Raw genomic sequence first — 23591 nt, forward strand, 5'->3', positions numbered from 1 at the left:
TGCTTTTACAAAAATAAATCAACGAGGAGTCACACGACCGAAGGGGCGACACAGAAAACAATAGATTAGAATTGTATTTTGCTGTTTTTCCTCACGAAATTCTGGAAGCTCTCACCTTCTCGCTTCTCTGGGAATCCTTCCAATGCAGCAATCTAAGAAGAAAGAAAAATCCCAATTTGGTTGAATCACAGATCAACTTGAACCTGTGAAATGAGGTGAGAAGTGGACATCATTGTTTCTTTTTGGGGGAAAAAAAGCTTACATTTAAAAAAAAGGGTCGAGAACCGTGGCCTTAAGTCTCTGCAAATTGATTTTCATACCAGAGTGAGAAATGAATGGAAACCAGAGCGTGGACGGTGCAAAAACACATTCATATGCATATTTTACACATGCAAAATGCTGGTGTTGCCTTTTACTCATCGTAGATAGCCTGCATAGTTTATTCTTTATTCAATAGAGCCGGTTGATATATTGTCAGTTCTGTCATTGTCTCAAATCTGTCCCAGCATGTAGCCTGTTGTGTGGAGGTCAGCAGGACATCCCTTACAGTTGATGACATCTACAATCACACTCACACTGATGGACCATTACAGCATCTAAAACTCTGCTGAGCTGCTTTTCTGTCTTTGGTCTACAGCAGGAGACGCAGCATCTTAATTCATAATGTACTCGTCAGTAGAATCCCAATATGCAGTATAATCAGCATCAACGTCGTCTTAAATGTTATAGTCTGTGTACTTCTTTTGTGCAGTTAACATACATGATGTAAATCTTTGGTAGGATTAGTCTGAGTGCATTTTATGAGTACCATGATGAATAATCAGTGTGGTATTCATCACTTTATCAAACATTCATGCAATATAATATATTATAATATATATATATATAATATAATATAACCAATATACACGTAACGCAGTAAACACAGGCTGTCCATAAGAGATGTCCAAGCTTGATATAGTGACATTCATTTATTATGTACTTCATAAAAAATGCATTAAAGAGGTTTGGAACATTTCCTCTTTTTTAAACATAATCTATGTCTTTCCGTACTTTTGATAATAAACATAAATAAAGTATGCCATACATGACAACAACAAGTTTGAGGTTGATAAAACGGTTGTGAGGGATACAGAGAGGGATAAAGAAGCGAACAAAGCCGAGCGAAGCTGAACATATAACGGGGGGGGGGGATTATGGGTCATCTCTCCTCGTGTTCACAGCGGACCTTGATTTAAATGTCCATACAATTAAGGCACGCGGTGAATGCCAAGAGAGTGGCCTGAAAATCAACACTGAACTCACTGAGCAGACAGTGTAAGACTGCCTCTAGTGCCCACATCGAAGACCCACCATTCTCATCAACACGGCTTTCTTTAATAAACATGGCACATTTCTGTGCTGTTTTGTATACTGAGAAAGTGCGTGATGCAGTACCGCTAGTGGACACTAGATGGTGCTCCAAAAACTCCAAAAGATTCTTCAAAAAAAAAAGTTCCAGCTCCAAAATGTACTTTTTACTGCACTAAATGTATGTGGCAGCTTTAGTTACTTTTCAGATTAAAATTTTACATAAAATTAAGTTAAAATTAGCTCCACCATTACCAGCTACAAAAATGTATATATATTATGCTAATACTTTTACACTTTTACTTAAGTTACATTTTAAATGTGGTACTTTTACTGATAACAGTATTTTTACGCTGTAGTACTTATATTTTTACTTGAGTAAAAGGTCTAAATTCCATCACTGCAGACAGATACTGCATAGAGTGTAAACCCAATTTGCAATCAAAATTTTAGTAGAAACAGTACTGCGCTTGGTTGGCTGATGTCATACCTAATACGTCCACGAATATAGGACAAAAACTTTATGTACTATTCGTTTGTGATGTGAACAACTATACTGATCTCTAAGGTTGAAAATCATTCTTATTGCACAATATATTGCCTTTTACAATGAGGCAATCCAGTTATCATACATGAATCTGGAACTCCATTAGTAACACAAAGCTACTTTTATTCTTATCACTAAGGAACAAAAAATCTCTTATTCCCTGTCAAAGCATAAAATGTTGCTTCATTCAACATCGTTGTTTATGTTTCCGCTCGCTTGCATCTCACTTGCATCACCCTCCTCTGATCAGCCTCCCAAATCACAAGAAACCCTCTATCTGTAGTACTTCAAGAGGGGCCAGACCCTGAGGACGGTCTGACATGCAGGTCGAGTGGACCTCCTCGCTCTGATTCATTTGAGCGCTAAGATGCTAGATGTTAGATTAGAAGTAACACTGGAGCGCAGCTAGAGCTGTCAGGGTAATATAAACATCCTCACCATAGTTCAGTCGCATAAATATATATCTTTCATTTTAAAAAGTGAGGATTATGTACAAAAAAATGTGTACAGTTTGAGTACAGATGATTCGTATTAACAGGTCTACAGGGGGCCTTATACGTAGAATAATGCACGTAAAATGTAGAAAATAATGCATTCTTCTTCATCGCTTCAGTGCCAGTGAAGCAATGAATCATAATGCAGATTAAGCCAACAAATACCAAGAATGAGAATAAAAGAGAAGATTTAAAAGCATAATTGGATTAAGAGGGATATTCTTCACCTTAATTTGTTGAATCATTCTTTTCTTTAAAAAAAAAAAAAAAAAAAAGAGTAATGAGTCCCGACGCCTCCTGAGATGATATTCATCACCTTCTTCCTAATACAATAACTGTACTTTAATACGTTCTCCTGTGACAGATGTCTCAGCATGTCTGCAGTAATGTGAATGTGGATACAAAACACTCATATGTGGGCTGGCTTCAGTAAACGGTCTATTCTCGGCTGGAACAGTGTAGGTGAGTATGAGACATGGAGCCAGCAGCACAGCAGCAAATCTCTGGAGTTATCACTTACTAATGCATTTTCCCCAAACACATAGGCTGTGCTATTGATTGCGGATGTACAGTACCTCTGCTGGGAAAGGAGGCGGCTGTATATAATATATATATATATATATATATATATATATATATATATATATATATATATATATATATATATATATATATATATATATATATGTATGTGTGTATATATGTACAACAACAATGAGGACTTCATTTACTTTTTTAGATCGTGTTTGAACTCCCAAAAAGATTTTTTGTGAATTTATAAATAAAGTAATGTTGTTGCTGTTTTTATGTATGTATGCAATTATTTCTTAATTTCTGTAGTCTTCTGTGTTGACTTATTTAATTGTATTTGTACTGTACAAATAAACACCAATTACAAATTGAATTTGAGCATGAATCTTTTTTTTTGACTAAATGTAAAATATTGACGGAAGGTTTTTAAGACACTTAAAAACCTTCCGTCAATATTTTACATTTATTGGTAATCCCCATAAACCAGTGTGGACATTTAGTTTGTTAACTTGATCCAATACGACCTTCCCGTCAGCCTCAGCTGTATTTTTAGTACAATTAGCAGATGTTAGCATGCTAACATGCTAAACTACGATGGTGAACATGCCAAAATTATAGCTGGTAAACCCCAGCATGAAAATTGCTGTTACATTTTTTGTGTATGTCCGAACTGGTATTACTGTTTTTACTTCAATGGTATAGATAACTAAATTGTTGAAATTAAATAAATATCCTGAAAGATGTATCATTACCTTTCTTACAGGGCTTGATGTAAAGAAATTAGACTTCAAATATCACTTAAAGTCACAATCTGGAAAATCTTCATTCAAATGATATAATAATTTTAAGTGACTCTCTATTCCCGAATGAGGTGACACAAAGGTGGTCGAGCCCACTGAAAGCCGTTGCATTTGCAGGATTACAAACTGGCTGTCTGTGGCGACATTACCGGTGCTCTCTGGGAAATGAGAACCGAAAAAAACACTCCTGCATTACCATTTATCGCCATAGGTGTCGCCAAAGAAAACGAGACGAACATTTTCGAGATTGCAGCTTTAAGTTTCTTGACCTACTAACAACTGCGTTACCGTCTGAGCAAACACCACAAAATGAGCAAATGTGACACAATGAAAATGGATTAAAACCTGCACTGGGAAAATGCTTGAAAACTATCTTTTATTTAACTTCAATAAACAAAATACATTCCATATCAAAGACACAATAAAGGCATTGCCAGAGATATCGGCTTCTTAAGCACACACAGAGAATAAGCAGCTAATTTCAGTCATTAAATAGTCCCTCTAACTGTCAGTTGACTACCAGTCCAACATATCAAAGAATCGTAAACATCTGAAGCTATTTTGTTCAAATCTGACAGAAAACCTTTGGCTTTTATTCAGCGATGCCATCCTGAGAGGAAGTCCTTCTGATGAGAGGAAGAGATAGACAATACAGCAGAGTGGAGGAATGTGTTGTCATGGTGACGGCTCAGGATAAAGTGATCAGGCGGACGGCGAAAATAAAGTGTGAGCGCAGGAAGTGAGTGGGTTTGTGTGTCCTGTCCTCTTCATAACGATGGCGGGGAAAAAAAAGAGCTCCATTGTTGCAGAAAAACTATTAAAAACACATCAATGAGCCACACTGTTGCACTGGGTGACATGTTCCTTCATTACCATGAACACACACACTGTAGTTTATTGACTCAGTCCAACATACACCGTCCTGCTGCCCCAAATACTAGTAGAGAAAATAGTCCTCAACAAATGCACAATTTCCTCTTGTTTGAAACGATTTTAGTCTTCAGCAGGAACCAATAGGCTTTGAGCTGAGAACCACAGAGTGGAAATAAGGAAGTATTAAGGGATCAAGGTCGCGTTCAGAGAAACATTTCAGCTAATTTGTGTGGGTTCATCGTCCTAAGCGCGAGTTTACATTGTCAGTTACACACATATTTCTCATATTAGAACACGTGGCTGATTTAAAGGCTGATTCTGATCATTTTTTTAAAGATTTAATTGCTTCTCATGTGACTTAAATTCTACATCGGCACTTCCAGGTAGGTAGTCTCATGTAAATTAACTTAATCCCCAAGTTATTTTCCATGAGACTACATACCTGGGAGTGCCGAGAAGTTTTTGAAACAGCATTATAACCGCCATATTTACAGAAAATATATATGAGAAGTTTAATAAATAAATATTTAGATGGTGGCTAGTAATTTTTTTCTTTAAATAAGGGTGGTTTCTGGACAGATGAACGACAGAGCAACGGAGAGGAGAAATTCCTGGCAATCTTGCAGCAAAAATGGAGGAGTATAACAGAACGAGAAATAGCTGTGTGTGTGTGTGTGTGTGTGTGTGTGTGTGTGTGTGTGTGTGTGTGTGTGTGTGTGTCACTGGAAGGAGAATCCAGATGCCGGCAGGCCGCCACACCACTGGCTGATGAACTTGAGGACGTCCTGACACTCTGAACTGTGAGTGGTCTGCATGGAGAAGATGGACACAAACAACAACCAATGACAAAAGAGATTCAACACATGCTGTCACTGCTGTAGACGTGAGATTAGTCGACTGCTGATTCACATAAAATCACTAATGTTGATAGAGATGATGAAACCCAGTGAAATGAGTTTTGTTAGTGAGACATCAGACAACTTAGATTCCTTTTTCAAATCTTCTAAATAGAATCAGGAAAATGTACTTAAAGGATCTAAAGTAGAAAAATGTCCCCTGTGACTGTTCTGTGATACTATCATATATTATATCATTAGAGTATGATTACTCAAGCGATAATGTAAAAGCAGGAATTTACTGTTGTAGTTGGTTGAGGTGGAGCTCACTTTGAACTATTAACTAATGATTATTTTCTCCATTTATCGATTGTTTGGTTTGTGAAACTAGTGAGAAATGTCGTCACAATTACCCAGAGCCCAACGTGTCACCTTCACAATGCTTGTTTAGTCCGACCAAAAAGCCCAAAGATCAACATTAATAACACATTACAATTATTACAAGGAAATCTGCACATTTGAGAAGTGGGAAACATGAAATGTTTTTAAAAGGAGAAATACATTTTCTGTCAATCTACTGATCGTTTCAGTTGTACTTGTGTATATGTAGTTTAATTTTTAACGAAAACATCCTATTCAATAAGCGCTTTGCGTGTTTTTGTAAATCAACTGAAGCTGTTAAATAATTTGTGGTGGAGTAAAAGCAGAGAGTCGCATGAAAAGAAAAGGCCGTGAAGTACAAGTACCTCAAATTTAAGTACAGTATTTGAGTCAGCGTACTTGGTTACATTCCATGACCGGACTTTGGGTGTGTCTCACCTTTGTGGCCACGAGGAATTTGTTCCAGTCTTTCTTGATGGCTACTTTCCCCACGGATGAGAACTCCATCTTATCTCTCAGCACTGGGTAGCCTGGAGGAAAGAACAGCACAGAGTGAGGGACCTATACTCTGTGTGTGTGTGTGTGTGTGTGTGTGTGTGTGTGTGTGTGTGTACGTGCGTTACCGGTGAGGACACAGGGCAGAGAGCGGAGGCCGGTGTTGGTGGCCACCAGCGAGGCTTCGTACGAGTTCCTCTCGTCACGAGGCAGAACCTGCTCCAACCGATTGTCCATGGAGACCATCAGCACCCAGTCACGGATCTGCTCCCGCTGGGCGTCCTGCACACACACACACGCGCACACACACACACGAGCGCACGCACGCACGCACACGAGCGCACACGCACGCACGCACGCACGCGCACGCGCACACGCACACACACACACACACACACACACACACACACACACACACACACACACATTAATTAAACACGTAGTTTTCTCCCGAAGCTGATGATTGACGAAGCCAAGGAGTGAAGCATCTCTGTGGAAAGCTGCATTGACGGCGGTGGGTGAAGACAAAGTATATGAGCTGAAGCAAAGAAAGTAATTAAATGATCCTGGAAAGGGGAGTTCAGTGCAGGTAGCGTTAGAAGATTTGGGCCAAAACTATGTGTTGCGTGGTTTGCTGCCAGTTTGAGAGCAAGGCAGAGAAAATTGGGTCCTTTTTAAAAAAGGTGCGTTAAGTTCCCGTAAAACGCCGCTGGAGCGCCATAACAAGAGCGGGCAGCATTGCATGGCAGCTGTTCTGATTTGATTACTGAAATAAAGATTAAACATGGCAATTACCTTTGGTCTGTAATTTGATTACCGCTATTGAATAAAACCATTTGTATACCCAAAGTAACACTTTATCTTGGGCAAATAGCACACTTGCCCCACCGGTGAGCTGAAATTTTTTTTTTTATTGTTATCCACTCATAATAAGACAGCGTCCTGCATCATTTACAGCTGCCCAACAAGGTTATATTTATTAGAATTTACACGACCCTTACATTCATGTCACATGTAACGAAAAATCTCATAAAGTAAATGAGAAGCTTACATAAAAGTGTAAGCTCCAATGATCATAATATTTCCAAGATCTGATTCATAACACGGCACCATTTATGAGTCTGACCACAGCGTGTCCAGTGGGATGTCTCGCCGTGCGTTTGGTGGACGGATGTCTTACGGTGATACAGAGTTTGGTGGGAACTGGAACCTCGAAGGGAATGTCGGTGTCCAGGAAGTCGGAGTGGTCCAGAGCGTCCAGCGTCCCTTCGTCAACCGCCTGGAGACAGAAATCGTCCCAGTTAACTCAGAAACCTGATCCATGGTCACACTGTCTAAAAACGTTAGGAAGGATTTGTCCTGCAGTTGAGCTGCGACAGTTTACTCACATCGCACAGATCCAGGAAGTGATTGAGGAAGATGAAGGCCATGTTCTCCCAGCCAACAGCCTGCCAGGTCACAAAAAAAAGTTATGTACACAAGTTCATGCGTCAGTCAGAGGAATAGGGATGGTCTTAACAGGTGTTTCTTGGGTTTTCAAAACTGATCAGTCAGGTGTTGAATACATGTATATATTGTGCAACTTTGTGATGGGAAGTCGGTGAGTATTTTTAAGGGAATTTGCAGGATATCCGGGAATTTGACCAGTTTTCCCATTTATAGGATTGTAGCAGAGTGGATTTATTAATTTCAACAGCGGTGGAAGAAGTATTCCGATACTTTACTTAAGTAAAAGTACTAATACCACACTGTGAAATACTCCACTACAAGTAAAAGTCCTGCAATCAAAACCTTACCTAAGTAAAAGTATGTAAGCGTTATGAGCAGAATGTACTTGATGTGCTCATTGTGCAGTGAAATGTTCCCTGTCAGTGTTTTAGTATTACATTCTATGTTCCTGGATTCATATTCCTGCTGCATTAATGTGTATTTTGCACTTTACTGCTGTAGATGTTTCAGGTCCTTTATATACTGTTGTCAAGTTTAATCATCATCATGTGTTTGTAGCATCGCTGTCCTGTGAGAACCACGCATCTCTTAAAAAGTCATTGTTTCATGAGCTCAGAGAAACAGCCATGTTTTCAGCTTTGTGAAGATGCAATTTCCAGCTGATCCAAGAGGCTTTTTAAAGAGTTTATTGAGGTTAAGAATTTTCTCAACACATAAAGGAACCCTTCATCCTTCAGTTTATCACAAACATTCACAATCAACACATCTCTATATACATGGTTTTCACTGGACAGGAATTAACTAGTAAGGGAAGATGTCAGATACATTTGGTGGCGTAAAAGTACAACATTTGTCTCTGTCATGTAGCGGAGTAGAAGTATAAAGTTGCATTAAATGAAAATACTCAAGTAAAGTATAAGTCCCTCAAAATTGTGCTTAAGTACAGTACTTCAATGACAAACCAGATAGGAGGAACATTTCAGGCCGTGACCAACACTAGAACTGAACTGAAAGGAGCATTTAGTTGCACAGCACAGAGACTTCATCCGAAAGTGGAAGAACTAGTGTTCCTCTCTCATCGGTGGACTCACCCTGCAGGCCAGGCCAGCCTCGTAGAAAGCCTTGTCTGCAGGAACGAGCTCAGTGTGACGCAGCAGAGACACGGACAGCTTGGCTGGAAGACTGACCTGCAGAGGAAGAGAAGCTTTTGATTTTAAAATTAGCACTAAAACAAGTCAGCTGTCAAACTGGGAGGAAAAAAGTAGACAGTTAATTAAGCTCTGCTTTAAAAACAATAAAGCATCTTTCACAGGTTTAAGTTTGTTTTGGAAAGCAGACTATTACGATCAAATGTGATTGCGCACTCGTGAATTTAACTCCAATTTAGGCCCCAAATCTATTATCTAAAAAGAAATAAAGCCTTCTGTGTTTCGTGTACCAGCTGCGCGACTCCTTTGGCGGCGGATCGCGTGGCGTAGTAGTGAGCAATCAGCAGCATCTGCTCAAAGTCTTCATGAGCTGGAGAATTGGCCTCGGCCGACCGGGACATGTTCTCACACTGAAATTACACACACACACACACACACACACACACACACACACACACACACACACACACACACACACACACACACACACACACACAAAAAGGGGGAATTACAGTAAAAGGAACAGTTGTGAAAAATCAGGAAATTCACATCACGGAATTTGGAGGGAAGTCATTTTCCTTCTGTTGTCATTTACCAGCTGCAGCAGGAAATTTCGGAGGTCGGCCCACATCCGGTAAGACTCCGGTCCATCAGTGCCGGGGAGATAAATCAGGTCCAGGAACAGGCGCTTGTAGATGTTAAAGTTCTGGGAGCAGGAAAAAAGTTATTGGTGGGACCTCTTCCATTGATGCTTTTTGCTTGTATCATAAGATAAGTATACAGGATACAAGACATGCCTGACATTTGATGTTGAGGTTGTAGCTCTAATAAAGAAGTCAAAGTCTGAAAAGGAAGACTTTGTATGTAAACACAGTAAACTGGCAACATTGACTGGCTGATATTGACTGAGGCTTATGTTTTGTGAGAAACATTTTTTGTGTTTCCAGAACATAACTGAATCCAGGTGTTAAGATATTCAGGTTGCTCTGGCGGCAAAACAGAAAGTGTGAGAAAAACATACCTAATGAGGTGTGCTTTTCTCACATACCTCATTAGGAGCCTTCTATCGGAGCTACGTGTGCGTGAACTGTACCTGAGTGTTGGGTGGCGCTCCGTGCTGTACGTAGAGCTGCAGAGCCTTCGGAGCATCTGCCTCCTTGATGAGGTGTGTAGCGTACAGAGCGACGTACTTATGGAGGATCTTAAAGTTCTGACAAAACACCACAGGGATGATGAGGAACACTGACAATTACTGTTGACGTTGTTCTGTGGTTTTTATTTTATTCAAGGACAACTTTACATACGTACATTCAGTTCAACTACTTAATGGAAGGTTTGGTTACAGTGAGCATTACTTTATTTTAACTAAATGCTACATCCGTAATGTAAGCTTCCCATGCGGCGGCTTAAACCTTTAAGAGTCAGATAGATTGTGCATTCAGTACCTGTTTAGATGCTGTCTCCAGACATTTCTCCCACTGGCCTCTCTCTGCATACATGTCCAGAGCTGCCATGACATCCACGCCCACCAGCTATGAGACACACCGACATAAAAAAATAAAAATACACAAACAATTTAAAACAATCAAGCTACGTTTTGTATCTGGCTTTGTTCAACTTTCACGTATTCTCCAAATATTGATTAGGTGGACTTATTTGCTTGAACAACCAGAAATAATGTAAATCTCAGTAAAACACGCACAACACACTTTTCTTTTCTTTTAAACATATTTCAGATTGGTTCATTTCCTGTGCAATATGATGAGCGAGTAAAGGATGTCTTCTATTTTGCTGACAGTGGATTTTGTCCCTATCAGGCCCAAACGTACAGTATTGGACTGATCATACGGCAATACTTCCTCAATGAAGTCGTACTCGTTAGATCCGGTGTGTAACAGAGTGTGTAGTCGTACGTACAGAGTCAACTTTGCCTTGGTTCTTAAGGTGCTCCTTGTATTTCTGGTCCACATAGTCCTCGTATCTGCCAAAGATATCAGGGAAATGAGACACAGGGCAGAGACATTAACGAAGACAATTTCCACGTATTTTTGAGAGGTAGGTTTTGAAGACGTATGTTTAATCAAAGTGGTATCACATTGAAAATACACACACAAGTGTGCTTGTGAAGAAATTTGCTATATACAAGTGTTTGTGTAGAAGTACTCTGAGATCTTGAAAGTGGCAATACACACGGGTTTTTGCTTTAACTTATCATCCTGAAGGACATGATTGCATGACGGGCTATAGAATAATGACATCATTTTGATTGGTTCCCTGCACTCCCTATAATCACTTTGCAATTCTGTCTGCCTCCAGGTCAGGGTCTCCTGGGAGAGTGAAAGCTCCACTCGAAAATGAAGAGCGTCAACTATTGCGCAACCAAAACAGGAAGAGGATCGCACTTTTGTTTCCTGGTGGCAATATAGCTAGCTAACCCGGTCACCAAAAGAGTATCAATGTAAGCTCTTTGTAGTTGCTATCCCCACGTCGTACGCCAATTTGTCATCAAACGCTCATTTGCATAAAGCTCAGCGGTTGTGTCGGTTGCAGCGAGGGAGAGACTGCTAGGGCACGGCGTTCATCACTTCAATGCAGAAGCTAGCATCTTAACCTATACCATTACATCATATTTCATTCGTATATTATATTTTGTATTGTAAATATGAATTTGCAAAGATATTTAACAAATGCAGTGGAGTGAAAAGTACAATATTTGCCTCTGAAATGTGGTGGAGTAGAAGAATAAAGTAGTATGTAAATACTACTTGAGTAAATGTACTTGGATACTTTTACACCATTGATGTACTGTACGTGTCTGTGTCTTTAAACCTGGGCTCCAGCTCCTTGGCGACTCTCTTGGCTTTGTTCCACTCCTCGCCCTCAATGAAGACATCGATCGCCTCTTTGATGAGGTTCATGTTTAGGTAGAGCTCAGCAGCCTTGAGCATGAGAACGCCAACACAACAGGAGAGAAGTTGGGCAAATTGAAAACCCTAAAAGCAGAAACTGACTCATACGAGCGAGATGTGGTGTGTCTGCGCGTTCACTCACAGCGTTGTACTTCCTCAGCTGTGTGAGTCGTGGCCCGACCACCTGGATCACCTCCATCGCTCGATCGCCGCTGAGGAACTTGATGGACAACTCTGCCGCCTTGATACACATACACACACACACACACACACACACACACACACACACACACACACACACACACACGCATAAAACACACACTTGTAAGATACAAAAAATGGCCTTTGTTGACCAGAGTGTGTCTAGTTTTGTCTTACACAAACAAGTATAGATTAATATTAGTATTTCAAAAGTATAAATCCAAACGCAAAAAAATATCCATTTTAACCTGAGGTGCTCTGTCTCTGTGCATCTGCCTAATATTATGGGCTTATAAGATGTCAAAATGACTATAAATATAATCAAATGTAAAAACTACTATATTAACACTGTATCATTTGTCAATAAGTAGTACAATTACCATGAAAAAAAAAAAATTGGTATTAAAAGTACACATTTTTCAGCACACGTCTTAAAAAGGTTTTGCAGTACAATGGTAGAAAAATTTAAAATGACAAGAAGCCGTTATTGTAATACATCTGATAGAGCTGATATTTTTTATAACGATTAGTCACTCATTTCTATTTTTAGATTAATCAATCCATTGTACATTTGAGTCTGTAAGTAAAGACAATTTTCATTTTGAGTTGAATTAAAGCTGTTGGTCTTATTATTATTTTTTTCTGAAATGGTGATTAGAAGGCGACTTTTTCAAAGCTCTTGCATTGTACAATCAACAGTCCAAAAACCCAAACATTTTAAATTTTTAAAACAAAACAAATGAGAAAAGCTGTAACTGGCGAATGTTTGTTTGATTAAACAACATTCAAGTAAGTGGAATAAAATCTAATCTTCATATTCAGTCTTTCCACAGGAAGCCACATATTGATTATGTTGACCCCAAACGTTCAATTCTCAAATGAGCACACACCATCTTTTTTTTCTTTTACTCACATTGGTTAAACAAACTCCATGAGGAGAAAAAAAACTAACTATTGATCTATGAGACCCATGACCTTCTTTTCAATATTCTGATATCCATAGCACTCTGATCAATAACAAGGCAATCTGTTGATTGTTGGTGACCCGGTGGCTTTTTCACCTTCTACCACCATCATGTTGGCTCCCATAATGCACCTGTTCTATCATCCATCGCTACTATGTTGAATGTGAAAGCAGCTAATTGGTGAAATTAAAATGCTCATACTGTATGCTTCTGTTGTGGACATAAGCATATGTGGTTTCTATGGAACTGTAGTCTAATTTTCAATACTTCTAAATCTGAGCTGCAGGTAATCATTATTTTAATTATAATTTAATTGAAGCTATTTGTCTATAGATAACATCATTTTCTGTGGTATATATGCTTCTCTCTTGTGCTGTGAATTATTTGACGACCCCACAGATTTACCTCGACCCACAGGTTTGGAACCATCGTCTTAAACCATTAATCGATAATAAAAGTATTTACTGATTAATGCTCAGCCCTATATGGCAGTAAAGGGAACTGTATTTGTGCTGACTGGATCTTTTACCTTCATCCAGCACTTCTCCATCAGGGCAGTATTGGCGTCGTCCTTCACCTTCAGGTAACACTCCACAGCCCGGGAGTGTTCACCTGACTGCTCCCACTCCCTGGCCTGTTCCAGCAGGCCCTCCACTCCCCTGAACCAACAAACAAACACACAGAGTCACAAACGAATGCATTTCATTTGAGGTTAATTTTTTAGATTCAAATTAGCGCAACGCCAAATAAGCAGCGATGCATTATTAACCATATCAGAAAACTCTGAATGATAGACTCTTGATATTTGGGCCAATTAGCGACAAAAAAAGGCATCTTGCTTTGACATGAAGTAATAATCTTAAAGATTTTCATATATCACAGAACGAGGGAACAAAAAAGTGATTGAACCTATGGTTATCGCTGCTCTGTCACTTTTCGACCCGCCCTCCCGAACCCGTGATATTTTCTACTAAAGCTTACCCGAAAACACACCTTCAATTACAATTTATGGCCATTGGTGACACCAAAGAGAATGAAACGGAGCCCTCACAGATTGTAACATTACATTTCACTGCTGTGATATTTGCGTACAGCGAAACAGAGAATAGCCTTTTTCGTGATTTGAGTGCAACTCGCAAAGAATTAAGAAAAACTAAGGAAAATAGAAGATGATAATGAATGAAACATTTAAACGTTCAAAATTGCTTTAAGTAGCAGGATTACTACAATGTACACGAATATTCGATACCTCTCAGATCAATCAGGTCAATTCTGTCATCTTCAATTTCTGATCGGTAGCCATTTTCCTTATTAGGTGTCATGTAACTCCCCACAGGAAACAGGCTCTTTTTAGCGTTCCCACTGTAGCTATAAGCCAGAATATTTGTAATTTAACAGAACACTCTTTCAAAGAGGGCAGACTCACAGAAATAATATCCACAGTTCACCCTTTTGAATTATGAAGGATATCTTGTTTCTTGTTCGTCATCTCTCTCTTTTTCTCGGCCTTACTTTCATTACATTTCTTATAAAAGGCGTCAAACTACAATTTGATCATGGTTTGCAGATGCCTGTGAAGCCTTGCACTTATCTGGAGCCTGAGCTGTAAATTCTGCAGCAATAATTCAGTGTTTTCTCACTTTACTCCCTCACTTCCTCGCTCGTTTCCATTGGTAACTTTTGATGTTTCCTCCCACAAGTCATTAAAGAGGGAGAAGCGACGGGAGGAGGACGAGAGCTGCATGCTGCTGGTCGGCTGGCTAACGAGCTATTCCTTGTTGGTAGTGCCGATGTGGGATAATACATGAGCTGTGTTTTAATAAAGCATCAAACTGACTCTTTGTGCATAGATTATACTATGGGGGGGAGCCTGTGAAATGTTCATAGTGGGGTTTGTGGTTTCCCTCTGGCTTTTAAGAGGTTTCTTATTAACATAACAACATGAAAGATCAACAAAATCAAATACAAGCTCCTGAAATAATGTCCTACACATACTAAACCACCTATCTATACTTACAAGTCCTGTTAACAAGGCTTTTGGTATCTGTTGTTGCTAATGTTGTAACTATAACTATATAACTATAAGCTATAGCTTCAGTGATATGTTTGTTGTTTCTTACAGTTTTTGGCTCCCTGAACTACGAGGAAGTAAATGACAAGAAATGAGGCCCATTGATTTCTTATATTTTTTGGTCTAAATCTCACCGGATTCCCTTCTTGGAGGTCTCCTGCTCGTACTCCTCTTGGAGCATGGAGAGCTTGTTGGGGAGATACTCCTTACAGATCCGCATGGCGTCACTCCACAAGTCTGCACCCTGATAAACCGACGACAAATATGGAATAAATAAAAGAATAACTGACCAAAAGCTGGATGGTTAAAGTCTATGAGTAAGAAATTCTATTTCCTTGCAACATTTTGCAACTCTTTTTAAAAAAAAAATGTCCTGAAGCCAGCTACCTTGTAATATTTAACAGCGAGTTCGGGTCTCTGGGCTCGGAGCAGGAAGGCTTCAGCCTTCTGGAAATCTTTCTGTTCAAAGCAGAACTTGGCTTGGCCGACCAGGATCTCAGAAACAGTCTCTGGATCGTGGCCCTCAGCCACCCGCTGCGCACTGGTCCAGTCCTTGTTGTGGACGTACCTGGAGCAGTACACATGCACAGACACGGCAAAAAAAAATTAAAATAATAAAAATATATATATATAAATAAAAAAATACGTTTTTGTAGTTAAAATCTTATGTGTAGAAATGGAACATGTAAAGTGTAATATTGCCCTCTAAAATGCAGTATAAAGCAAAAATAAAGTATGAATAAATGTACTTTGTTACATTGCACCACTGATCTGCAAGAAGATATAAATCTGCCACTAATTCTAACAGCTCTTGATCAGCTGACAGTAACACAGATATAAATGTACTCACATGAGCACGGCTTCTTTGGGTTTTCCTGCTTTGATGAACTCAACCTCGGCCTCCGGAAACTTGCCCTGGAAGATGATCAGAAATATCAGAAGTAAGCACTACCTACTGTTCTCCACATGCAGTCTAGAACATTTTTAGTGACAGGGAGTATAAGCAGAAATTCAATTTACAATGATTATCAGTACAACGAGAACGTATGCTGGAATGTTTTTTAAAATGTATCTTGCTGAATTTGACGGAAAGATACCTTCTGATAGGAGCTGACTATCACATATAAGAATGTATGCTGACTAAAGGGAAATTCACATGTTTACAAGAGGCCCATACAAAGCATGAAGAGAAAAACAAAGAGACAAAAAGCAACTGCAAGGAGACACAAATCGACTACAAAGAGACAAAAAGCAACTGCAAAGAGACACAAAATGACAAAAAGAGACACAAATCGAAAACCAAAGGGGGAAAGAAACTAGAGATAAAAAATAACTACAGAAAGACAAAACAACTACAAAGTTACAAAATTACCAAGGAGGGACACAAAACCACATAGAGATGCGTAACGACTACAACAACATAAAGAGTCGAAACAACTACAAAGTCTGTAGTACTTTGTAGTACTACATGAGGTTGTATGTATGGCAGCAACCAGCCAGTTTTGCAGAAGGAGGTAATAGGCTTTTCAAGATAATGTGGTGAGTGGAGGTGAGAGTTAAAAAACAAAAAACACCGCTTTTGGTAATGCGTATCACATGGAGGTACAGTATGGACAGCAGATAGGTTACTGTATGCAGCAGTACCGGGACAGATCTACCTCATCTTCCAGGTATATGGCGTGTTTGAAGTGGATCTCAGGAATCTTTTCCTTACTGGAAAGACGAGCCAAATCAAAGGCAAAGTCAAACGAGCTGGGGAGTAAAGAAAGAGCAAGAAATCAAGTCAGGTTTCACAATACTACTTCACAATCACTGACTGTAGGATACATCTTCAGTTGCCCTCTTGACTTACTGTATGTATTTATCCCAGTTTATTTTTAGGGACTCACTGACTATCATGATTCAGAAACTTTTAAGATGCAATTCGTTTGTGGAGGTTACATTTGTTGGATCTGCCCTGCCAGACAGTAAAACTAATAAAAGATGTAAATGTAGTTTTTAAACAGTTCACATAAGTATGGAAGTCCATTCCTGCCAATGTCATGGGGAAAAAAAATTCTGAAAGTCATTGTAACAAGAAAATGTGTCAAAATAAAGAGTTAGTATCTAAAAATAGTGACAAATAGTCATTCTTTTCAGATAATGAAATCATTATTTTGCAATACTAAGCCATTACTTTTAGATACTGACTCATTATTAAAATAATAATGAGTCAATGAATAATTATTAAAATTCACATTACATTGCCTGACATGATCTTTTTGTTTTTATCATCACTTGGCGGGAATGGGCTTCAGTGCATCCAACTCTGGATGCTCAGTAAATGAAAAATGAACCACCGTGCATGTTGTGTCTATGTGTCGTGGTGCAGCTCACAAGTTATTTGAAGCAAACTCAATGGCGTATTCCAGGAGGCCAAACTTGTTGAGCAGCTTGACGGCCGCCTCTCCTCCCAGGCTCCGAGCCCACAGGTAGGCCACCTGCTTCTGAGCTGCAGCACCTCCATGGCTCTTAGCCACCTGACACACACAAAAATATATGTGGTAAATATATATCACTATAGGAGCCCTGCGGCAGTGTGGCTCCCTAACACCCTCACCACAGATAATCCCAGAGAAAAACATTTGATAGCAGCTATAAAGTTGCTCTGTGCTCCCAAAGCAGCAGCTGCAATAAACACTGTCGATGGGGGAAGCAGAGGCTTGTAACGATGCCGTGCCCATGAAGTCTAATCTCACTTTACTTTACGTCCTCCTATTCAGCATTCATAAGATGTACATACGTATCGAATAAATGGCTTATGACACAAAATAATGTGGTTATACGCAGCTATAAAAACATTTTATGTGTTATTAATGTACAGTATTTGTTAGCAATTATAACTTCTGTATTAAAATTGAGCGCCACACAGGAAAGCAAGTTAAATACACGTTAGACTTCTAATTTGACCAGTGAAATGACATTCACTACAAAAAAATGGTATAATATAGCAACATTAAACATTTGTATAGCTTTTTATTAAAGCCAGCAAGTGTTTTATGTGATTATAGCATCTTCCAATTTACTTTGCTGACATGAGTATTTTTTTGGGAGAACCATTGTTCTTAGATCTATGATTTATGCCTCGTTGTTGCTCTTTTTTATGCTTCCACTAAGTTGATGTCAAAGTCGGAAGTTCTCTAATCACTTAGTTTGTGTCTATAATTTGTACAAACTCCATAGAACCCGTAGAATTTTTATTTACTTGTAGTAATAAGCACAGGGGTCTCTTGTGTTGTATAACTGACACGTTGACGGTAGATACAGTGGAGGCTGCAAAGGATGAGCTGAGGCCACTGTCAACATTAGTTGCGTGGAACAAGGTTCTATTAAAAAATACAATTGCAGTTCAAACATTTGGAGTACAAAACTCTACATATCTTAGGAAATGTAAATCCATCAAGCCAACAAAACAAATATCTACCCTGTATGCATCCTCCCACATGTCGTTGACTCTGTACATGTGGACAGCAGCCTTCCACTCTTCAGCCTCTATGAAGTGGTACTCTGCCTCTGAGAACCTGGATTCAGCCTCCAACTCCTACAAAAACACATTTACACCATGCACATCAACATATCAGGGACAGTAAGACCTCACAAAAACACATGATTGTTTGGATAGAAAACGGATTAAATTACATATTACTAGTCTAGTATAATTCATGCCCCTTCAGCTGTACCCTTTTTGTGACACAGCAAAAAAAGAACTGCTGACTAAAGCAAGATAACCCAACTTAACAACTTAATGATGAAACTTTTTTGGATTTCTTTGAAATCTTCTTTGCTGCAACTATCGGGAGTTTAAAGGGACTTTAAGTCTCAGAGCGTGAGCGGTGGACATTTACTCAAGTACTGTACTTAAAGATACTACGGGGAACTTTAATTTTGTGTTGATTTTGGTGATATCTGTGGATATAAGAGGTAGTGCTTCCCATCACCAGAGTCTCTTTAGAAAAAATATTTTACTGCATCAGGGTCTGACGGTCTACCTCACCCTGTCCTGGTTCTGGTTCTCCCATCCCTCCCTTCAGTCCAGCGGGTCCAACAATACGGCCCGGGTCTCCTTTGCAGGGAATTAGTCCCGATGACAGGCATTAGAAACAACTACATAGCCAATATTCTTGCTGATGGTTCTTGTTTGCTTATGTAGGTCATGTAGAGGCATTAGCATTACATTGAGAACGTTTCACAACCAGTTAAAAGCTCCTTGTAGTAACTTTCAGTCAAAGGTTTGAGTGCTTCCTCCACCACTGCATAATGTTATAAAATTAGACATGCGTTTTTTGATTCATGGGTTTCTTCGTCTGAATTCAGAGCAGAATTTTTAGTTAGAGACATTTCTAATTAATATTACAGTTCAAAGCACTACAGGGCAATTCTCACATGATAATTGGACAACCACAAAACTGTGAACATTTGTCTGCTGTTACATAAGACATAGAGAACAATAAAAAAAAAAAGAAGTGATTAATCTGTAAGGGTGCCAGAACTGGAGCCTATGAGAGCTTTTCATCCATTGCTGATGAGCGCTTTGAGCAGCGGAAAAATAATGACACCAACCAAGGGATCAACAGTCCTTTGGCCACTGAGAATGATAACCATGGGACGAGAAGAGAAACCAAAATCAAAGCTGCAAGTGTGACAAACAGTTGAACAAATACCGCTCCTGTTAAGCACATTGTGACTTTTGTCTGTGAAATAAATAATACACTTTCTGATATATAAATAAATCTTACTTACTTTCCGTGACCATCGGACATGTTTCCTGCTTGAAGTGCGTGGCCTTGAAAATTATGTCTTGCGAATTTTGTTCCACCTCCTGTGTCAACTATGTGGTGCTAGAGATCTCACACTGATTATACGTCATGTTGCTGTACAGCATGTGTAGACCACGCCATGGAAATTTCATGGAAATCAAATGATCTTTGCCATTTGAGGCTGACTTCCTATTGTCAGTAGGTGGCGCTACGACTCAATATTGGCATGAAGAGGTCTTCAGTCCTGGACTCCTATCCAGCATGAGCAATTTGGGAAAGATTGAACAGTGTAAAGTTACAAAAGCTTCCTGTGTCATGGCGAAACTGCCCGTCGTGCAGCTTGTGTTCTCGCATTGTTTATTTTGATGTATTATTCTTGCAAATTTAAGACTTTATAATCTCAAAAAATATCAGAGTTTTTTTCTCGTAAATTTGTGAGTTTTTTCTCGTAGATTTATAACTCTAATCTCAGTGTATTCTCATTCATTTTTTCCTCTGAATACCACCTAACCTGACCCACCAGATGGCTGTGAGTGGAAACTCTTTGGAAAACTTTTCAAAAAAGACTTGGCAGGTGATTGGATGAACCATCTGTCAATCAAACTATTCCCGAAGCCAGCAAAAACATCTTTTCCATCGAGAAAAGCTTTCAGTGTTGTTATTTGTGCTTCCTTCGATGAGGAAATACTCTACAGTTCTGATTAAACTGATGCCATTGCAGCATCTACGCTAACCTCTTCATCACTATTGTTTAGAATAAAAAATGTGATATGATATGTGTGATATTGCGAGAATCCAGCTGCCCTACAAGGTAAAATATTTACCCCCTTCCCTAACTCTGTAATTATATTTTTCTTTTACCTACAATGCCCCTTATATAACCAGACTCAGTGGCCATGCAACTCAGTCTGATTATCAGGCAAATTCATTTTTGGGACTTCAGCTTCAATGGTGTCACGACTTGAGTCAAAACTCCATGACATTACAATAATGTACCTTGGCCAGGTGTAGGTGGGTCTCCGTGAGCAGGTCGGGGTGATGCTTGGCCACCAGGCGAATGAAATCATCAAACATCCGGTTCTTCTTGTACATGGTTATGGCGAGGTCAGGCTGCTTCACTGTGGCAAATAGCCTGCGAGCACACACACACAAACACGCACACACATAGACGACTATAATAACTGAACGGTTTGTTTTCGGGGGGGGGGGTTATGTTCGCGTGCCAAAAGACTTCAGTCAAGACATAATAAAGAGTCAGTCAGTTTAACTGAGGGGTCTGAAATTTCCACTAGTCCAATGTCGAACAAACACTGTTTTCCTTATTTTTCTTGCTGTAATTACTTTGAACATGGTCACCTTACTTTGCCTCGCTCCATTTTCATGCACCCAGCGGCCGATGATGCAGCAAATTACTATAAATAAATCTCCATTTACCTCTCGGCCTCCTTGAATTTTCCATCTCTCTCCAGCTCCTGAGCTCTACTGATGTACAGAGCCATGACCTCCTCCTCTGTCATACACTCCACCGCCAACTGCAGACAAAATGCGCCGAAAAAATGACCATGGCTTTTTGTTTCACAGCTACACCGACATCAGTGGCCAAAATATCATCATCATGGGATTTATTTGGGATCCAATATTCATTACTCACCTGTCAAAACCATTTGTTTTTATTATGAATTTAATTCAATTTATATTTTAATATTATTATTTTCCTTTTTGTAAACAGGAACTTGTTATTGATACTGTGTTTTTGCCTGAATAAAACAAGTTGGTCTCTCTTTAGTTGACACAGTTGTTAGTGTAGTTTGTGTCCATACTAACCTTATGAGCCTCCTCCCAGCGTCCTGCTGTAGTGTACATGTCTATAGCATCCTTGATGTGACCTCCTTTCACAAACAGTTGCTCTGCCACCTACAGGCCGTAAACACACAGAATACACACAAAATTCACTCAGAAAATATATAATACAGGCTGAATATCATAAGATCTCTATATACTATATAGAAGTTCATATTTTACATTAGTTTGGGAGACACTTGGAAATAAAAACTTTTAAACCTCTTGACACATCCACATTACATGAATATATTAGAATGACATTACTGCAGGGTAAAAAGAGCACAAAAAACACATATAATGCTAATTTAAGAGCAGCTATCTGCCCTCTGTTAATGGAAACATTTAGGAGAGATTGGATAATAAGGAAAAGGGAAAAAATCCACCACGACCAGATTTTTGCTACATAAAGGAAAGAGGTATTTCCCATTGAACCTGTTCTAACACTGGCATCAACGAAGCAAAAACGTTTAGTCATTGTTTCCTTTCGCGATAATTTCTGCACTGACATCACAGGTGTGAGCTTCCTCCATTGTTTTAGTTTGCACTGAATTATATTTTCCGGCAACTTCCACAAGTTGGAAAGCAGAGAGCCTGTTATCTTAATTACTTTCTGTGAATGTGCCCATAGAGCAAACAGACTGAAATGGCCGGCTATTTTCAGAGGCTGACAGTCTGTGGAGGCTGTTTGGCTCAGCTGAGCTCATCAGAATGAGCAGAGCACGCTGCGCTTCGCCATCATCATCATCATCATCATCATCATCATCATCATCATCACCATCACCATCGTGTCTCTTCCTTTTTTCTTTTCTTTGTATTTATACCAGATTGTGTCTTCCTCCTCTTCTTTTAAACTGTATTTCTGGCAACTACTAAAACAATCCAACTTGTCATTATTGCCAAAGCACCCTCGAGCAAACACAGCCCACAATGCTCCATGGAGACCGAGCTAAAGCTGGGCTCTGACTTTATGCTTGAAATGTGTGCAAGGTAGTGTGTGTGTATATGTGTGTGTGTGTGTGTGTGTGTGTGTGTGTGTGTCATGGGTGAACGTATGTATTCCAGGGAGATGTGCAGAAATTAATTGCTGGTGGCAAAATGTCACTGCCTACTACATCCCTCTGGCTGCCTCCATCTCACTGTCCTGGGGTTGTGTTCAGGGAGCAAAAGGAATCTCAGGTGCTCACCGAACCACAAACCCACCTCACGCCTCGTCCCTCCTCTCTCACCTCATAGTCCTGCATAGAGGCGTAGTGCTGAGCTATCTTCACGTAGTATTTCCCTGCCGACGAATCCTCCTGCAGCTCCAGGATGTGGACGGCTTTCTTCCACTGACGAGCAGCGATGGCTGCCTTGATGGCTTTGAGCGAGCAGCTAAGAGTGGACCGAAGAAAGACAACAGAGAGAGAGGACTTAAGTGTTGTGTGTATCCATACGTTTTCACTCACCTCACCTTCTAAAATCGTCTCCCTGCTGAAAACCAAAAGGCTAAAAACCTAGACCACATTTTGGCCTTTGTCGTGGCTCAAAAACTGACATCCATGGGAAAGGTTGGTCTTATTTTTTAACCGGGACATCTGCAGAGTAATTACATAGCCGTTGTGATATGATTCACTAGAGTTTGGCGAAATACGAGATGAATGAATCACGGTTTTTCTTATCTTCACCGCCATCTTGACTGTAAGGGAGCCAAGGAGGGACAACTGAGTGAGGTTCCACTCTTTGTTTGGGAGGGGAGAAAGACCTGGTGGAGATCTGCAATCTACTGTGTGCACATTTCCAGTTCTATTCATATTTTAGTTAATGTACCTCTTATTACATTCTATACTTACCTGTATATTTTTCTGCCCTTGTGCTACTGCAACAACAGAATTTCCCTGCTGGGGATCAATAGAAGTGTATCTTA

At 39.6% G+C, this 23591-nt stretch overlaps 1 protein-coding gene across 1 annotated transcript in view; it reads right to left on the bottom strand.

Moving 5' to 3' along the window:
- Positions 1 to 4084: 4084 nt before the first annotated feature.
- Positions 4085 to 23591, bottom strand: part of ift172 (intraflagellar transport 172) — a 40316-nt gene continuing 20809 nt past the window's right edge. The window contains exons 25-48 of the mRNA XM_068708523.1: positions 22915 to 23059; positions 21671 to 21760; positions 21281 to 21378; positions 20843 to 20978; positions 18514 to 18630; positions 17427 to 17569; positions 16709 to 16802; positions 15901 to 15965; positions 15438 to 15618; positions 15185 to 15294; positions 13509 to 13638; positions 11956 to 12054; positions 11734 to 11843; positions 10822 to 10885; positions 10350 to 10436; positions 9998 to 10114; positions 9500 to 9610; positions 9195 to 9314; positions 8848 to 8943; positions 7696 to 7755; positions 7488 to 7586; positions 6436 to 6589; positions 6251 to 6342; positions 4085 to 5404 (exon numbers count right to left, since the gene is read on the bottom strand). Of these exons, the coding sequence (XP_068564624.1) occupies positions 5315 to 5404; positions 6251 to 6342; positions 6436 to 6589; positions 7488 to 7586; positions 7696 to 7755; positions 8848 to 8943; positions 9195 to 9314; positions 9500 to 9610; positions 9998 to 10114; positions 10350 to 10436; positions 10822 to 10885; positions 11734 to 11843; positions 11956 to 12054; positions 13509 to 13638; positions 15185 to 15294; positions 15438 to 15618; positions 15901 to 15965; positions 16709 to 16802; positions 17427 to 17569; positions 18514 to 18630; positions 20843 to 20978; positions 21281 to 21378; positions 21671 to 21760; positions 22915 to 23059 (2608 nt within the window). The 3' untranslated portion in view covers positions 4085 to 5314. The remainder of the gene's footprint in view (positions 5405 to 6250; positions 6343 to 6435; positions 6590 to 7487; positions 7587 to 7695; positions 7756 to 8847; positions 8944 to 9194; positions 9315 to 9499; positions 9611 to 9997; positions 10115 to 10349; positions 10437 to 10821; positions 10886 to 11733; positions 11844 to 11955; positions 12055 to 13508; positions 13639 to 15184; positions 15295 to 15437; positions 15619 to 15900; positions 15966 to 16708; positions 16803 to 17426; positions 17570 to 18513; positions 18631 to 20842; positions 20979 to 21280; positions 21379 to 21670; positions 21761 to 22914; positions 23060 to 23591) is intronic.

This window comes from Cebidichthys violaceus, unplaced genomic scaffold, assembly GCF_023349555.1.
Source record: "Cebidichthys violaceus isolate CVI_PGR_0920_01 unplaced genomic scaffold, fCebVio1.0.p SCAF_14, whole genome shotgun sequence".
NCBI classification, from domain to species: Eukaryota; Metazoa; Chordata; class Actinopteri; order Perciformes; family Stichaeidae; genus Cebidichthys; species Cebidichthys violaceus.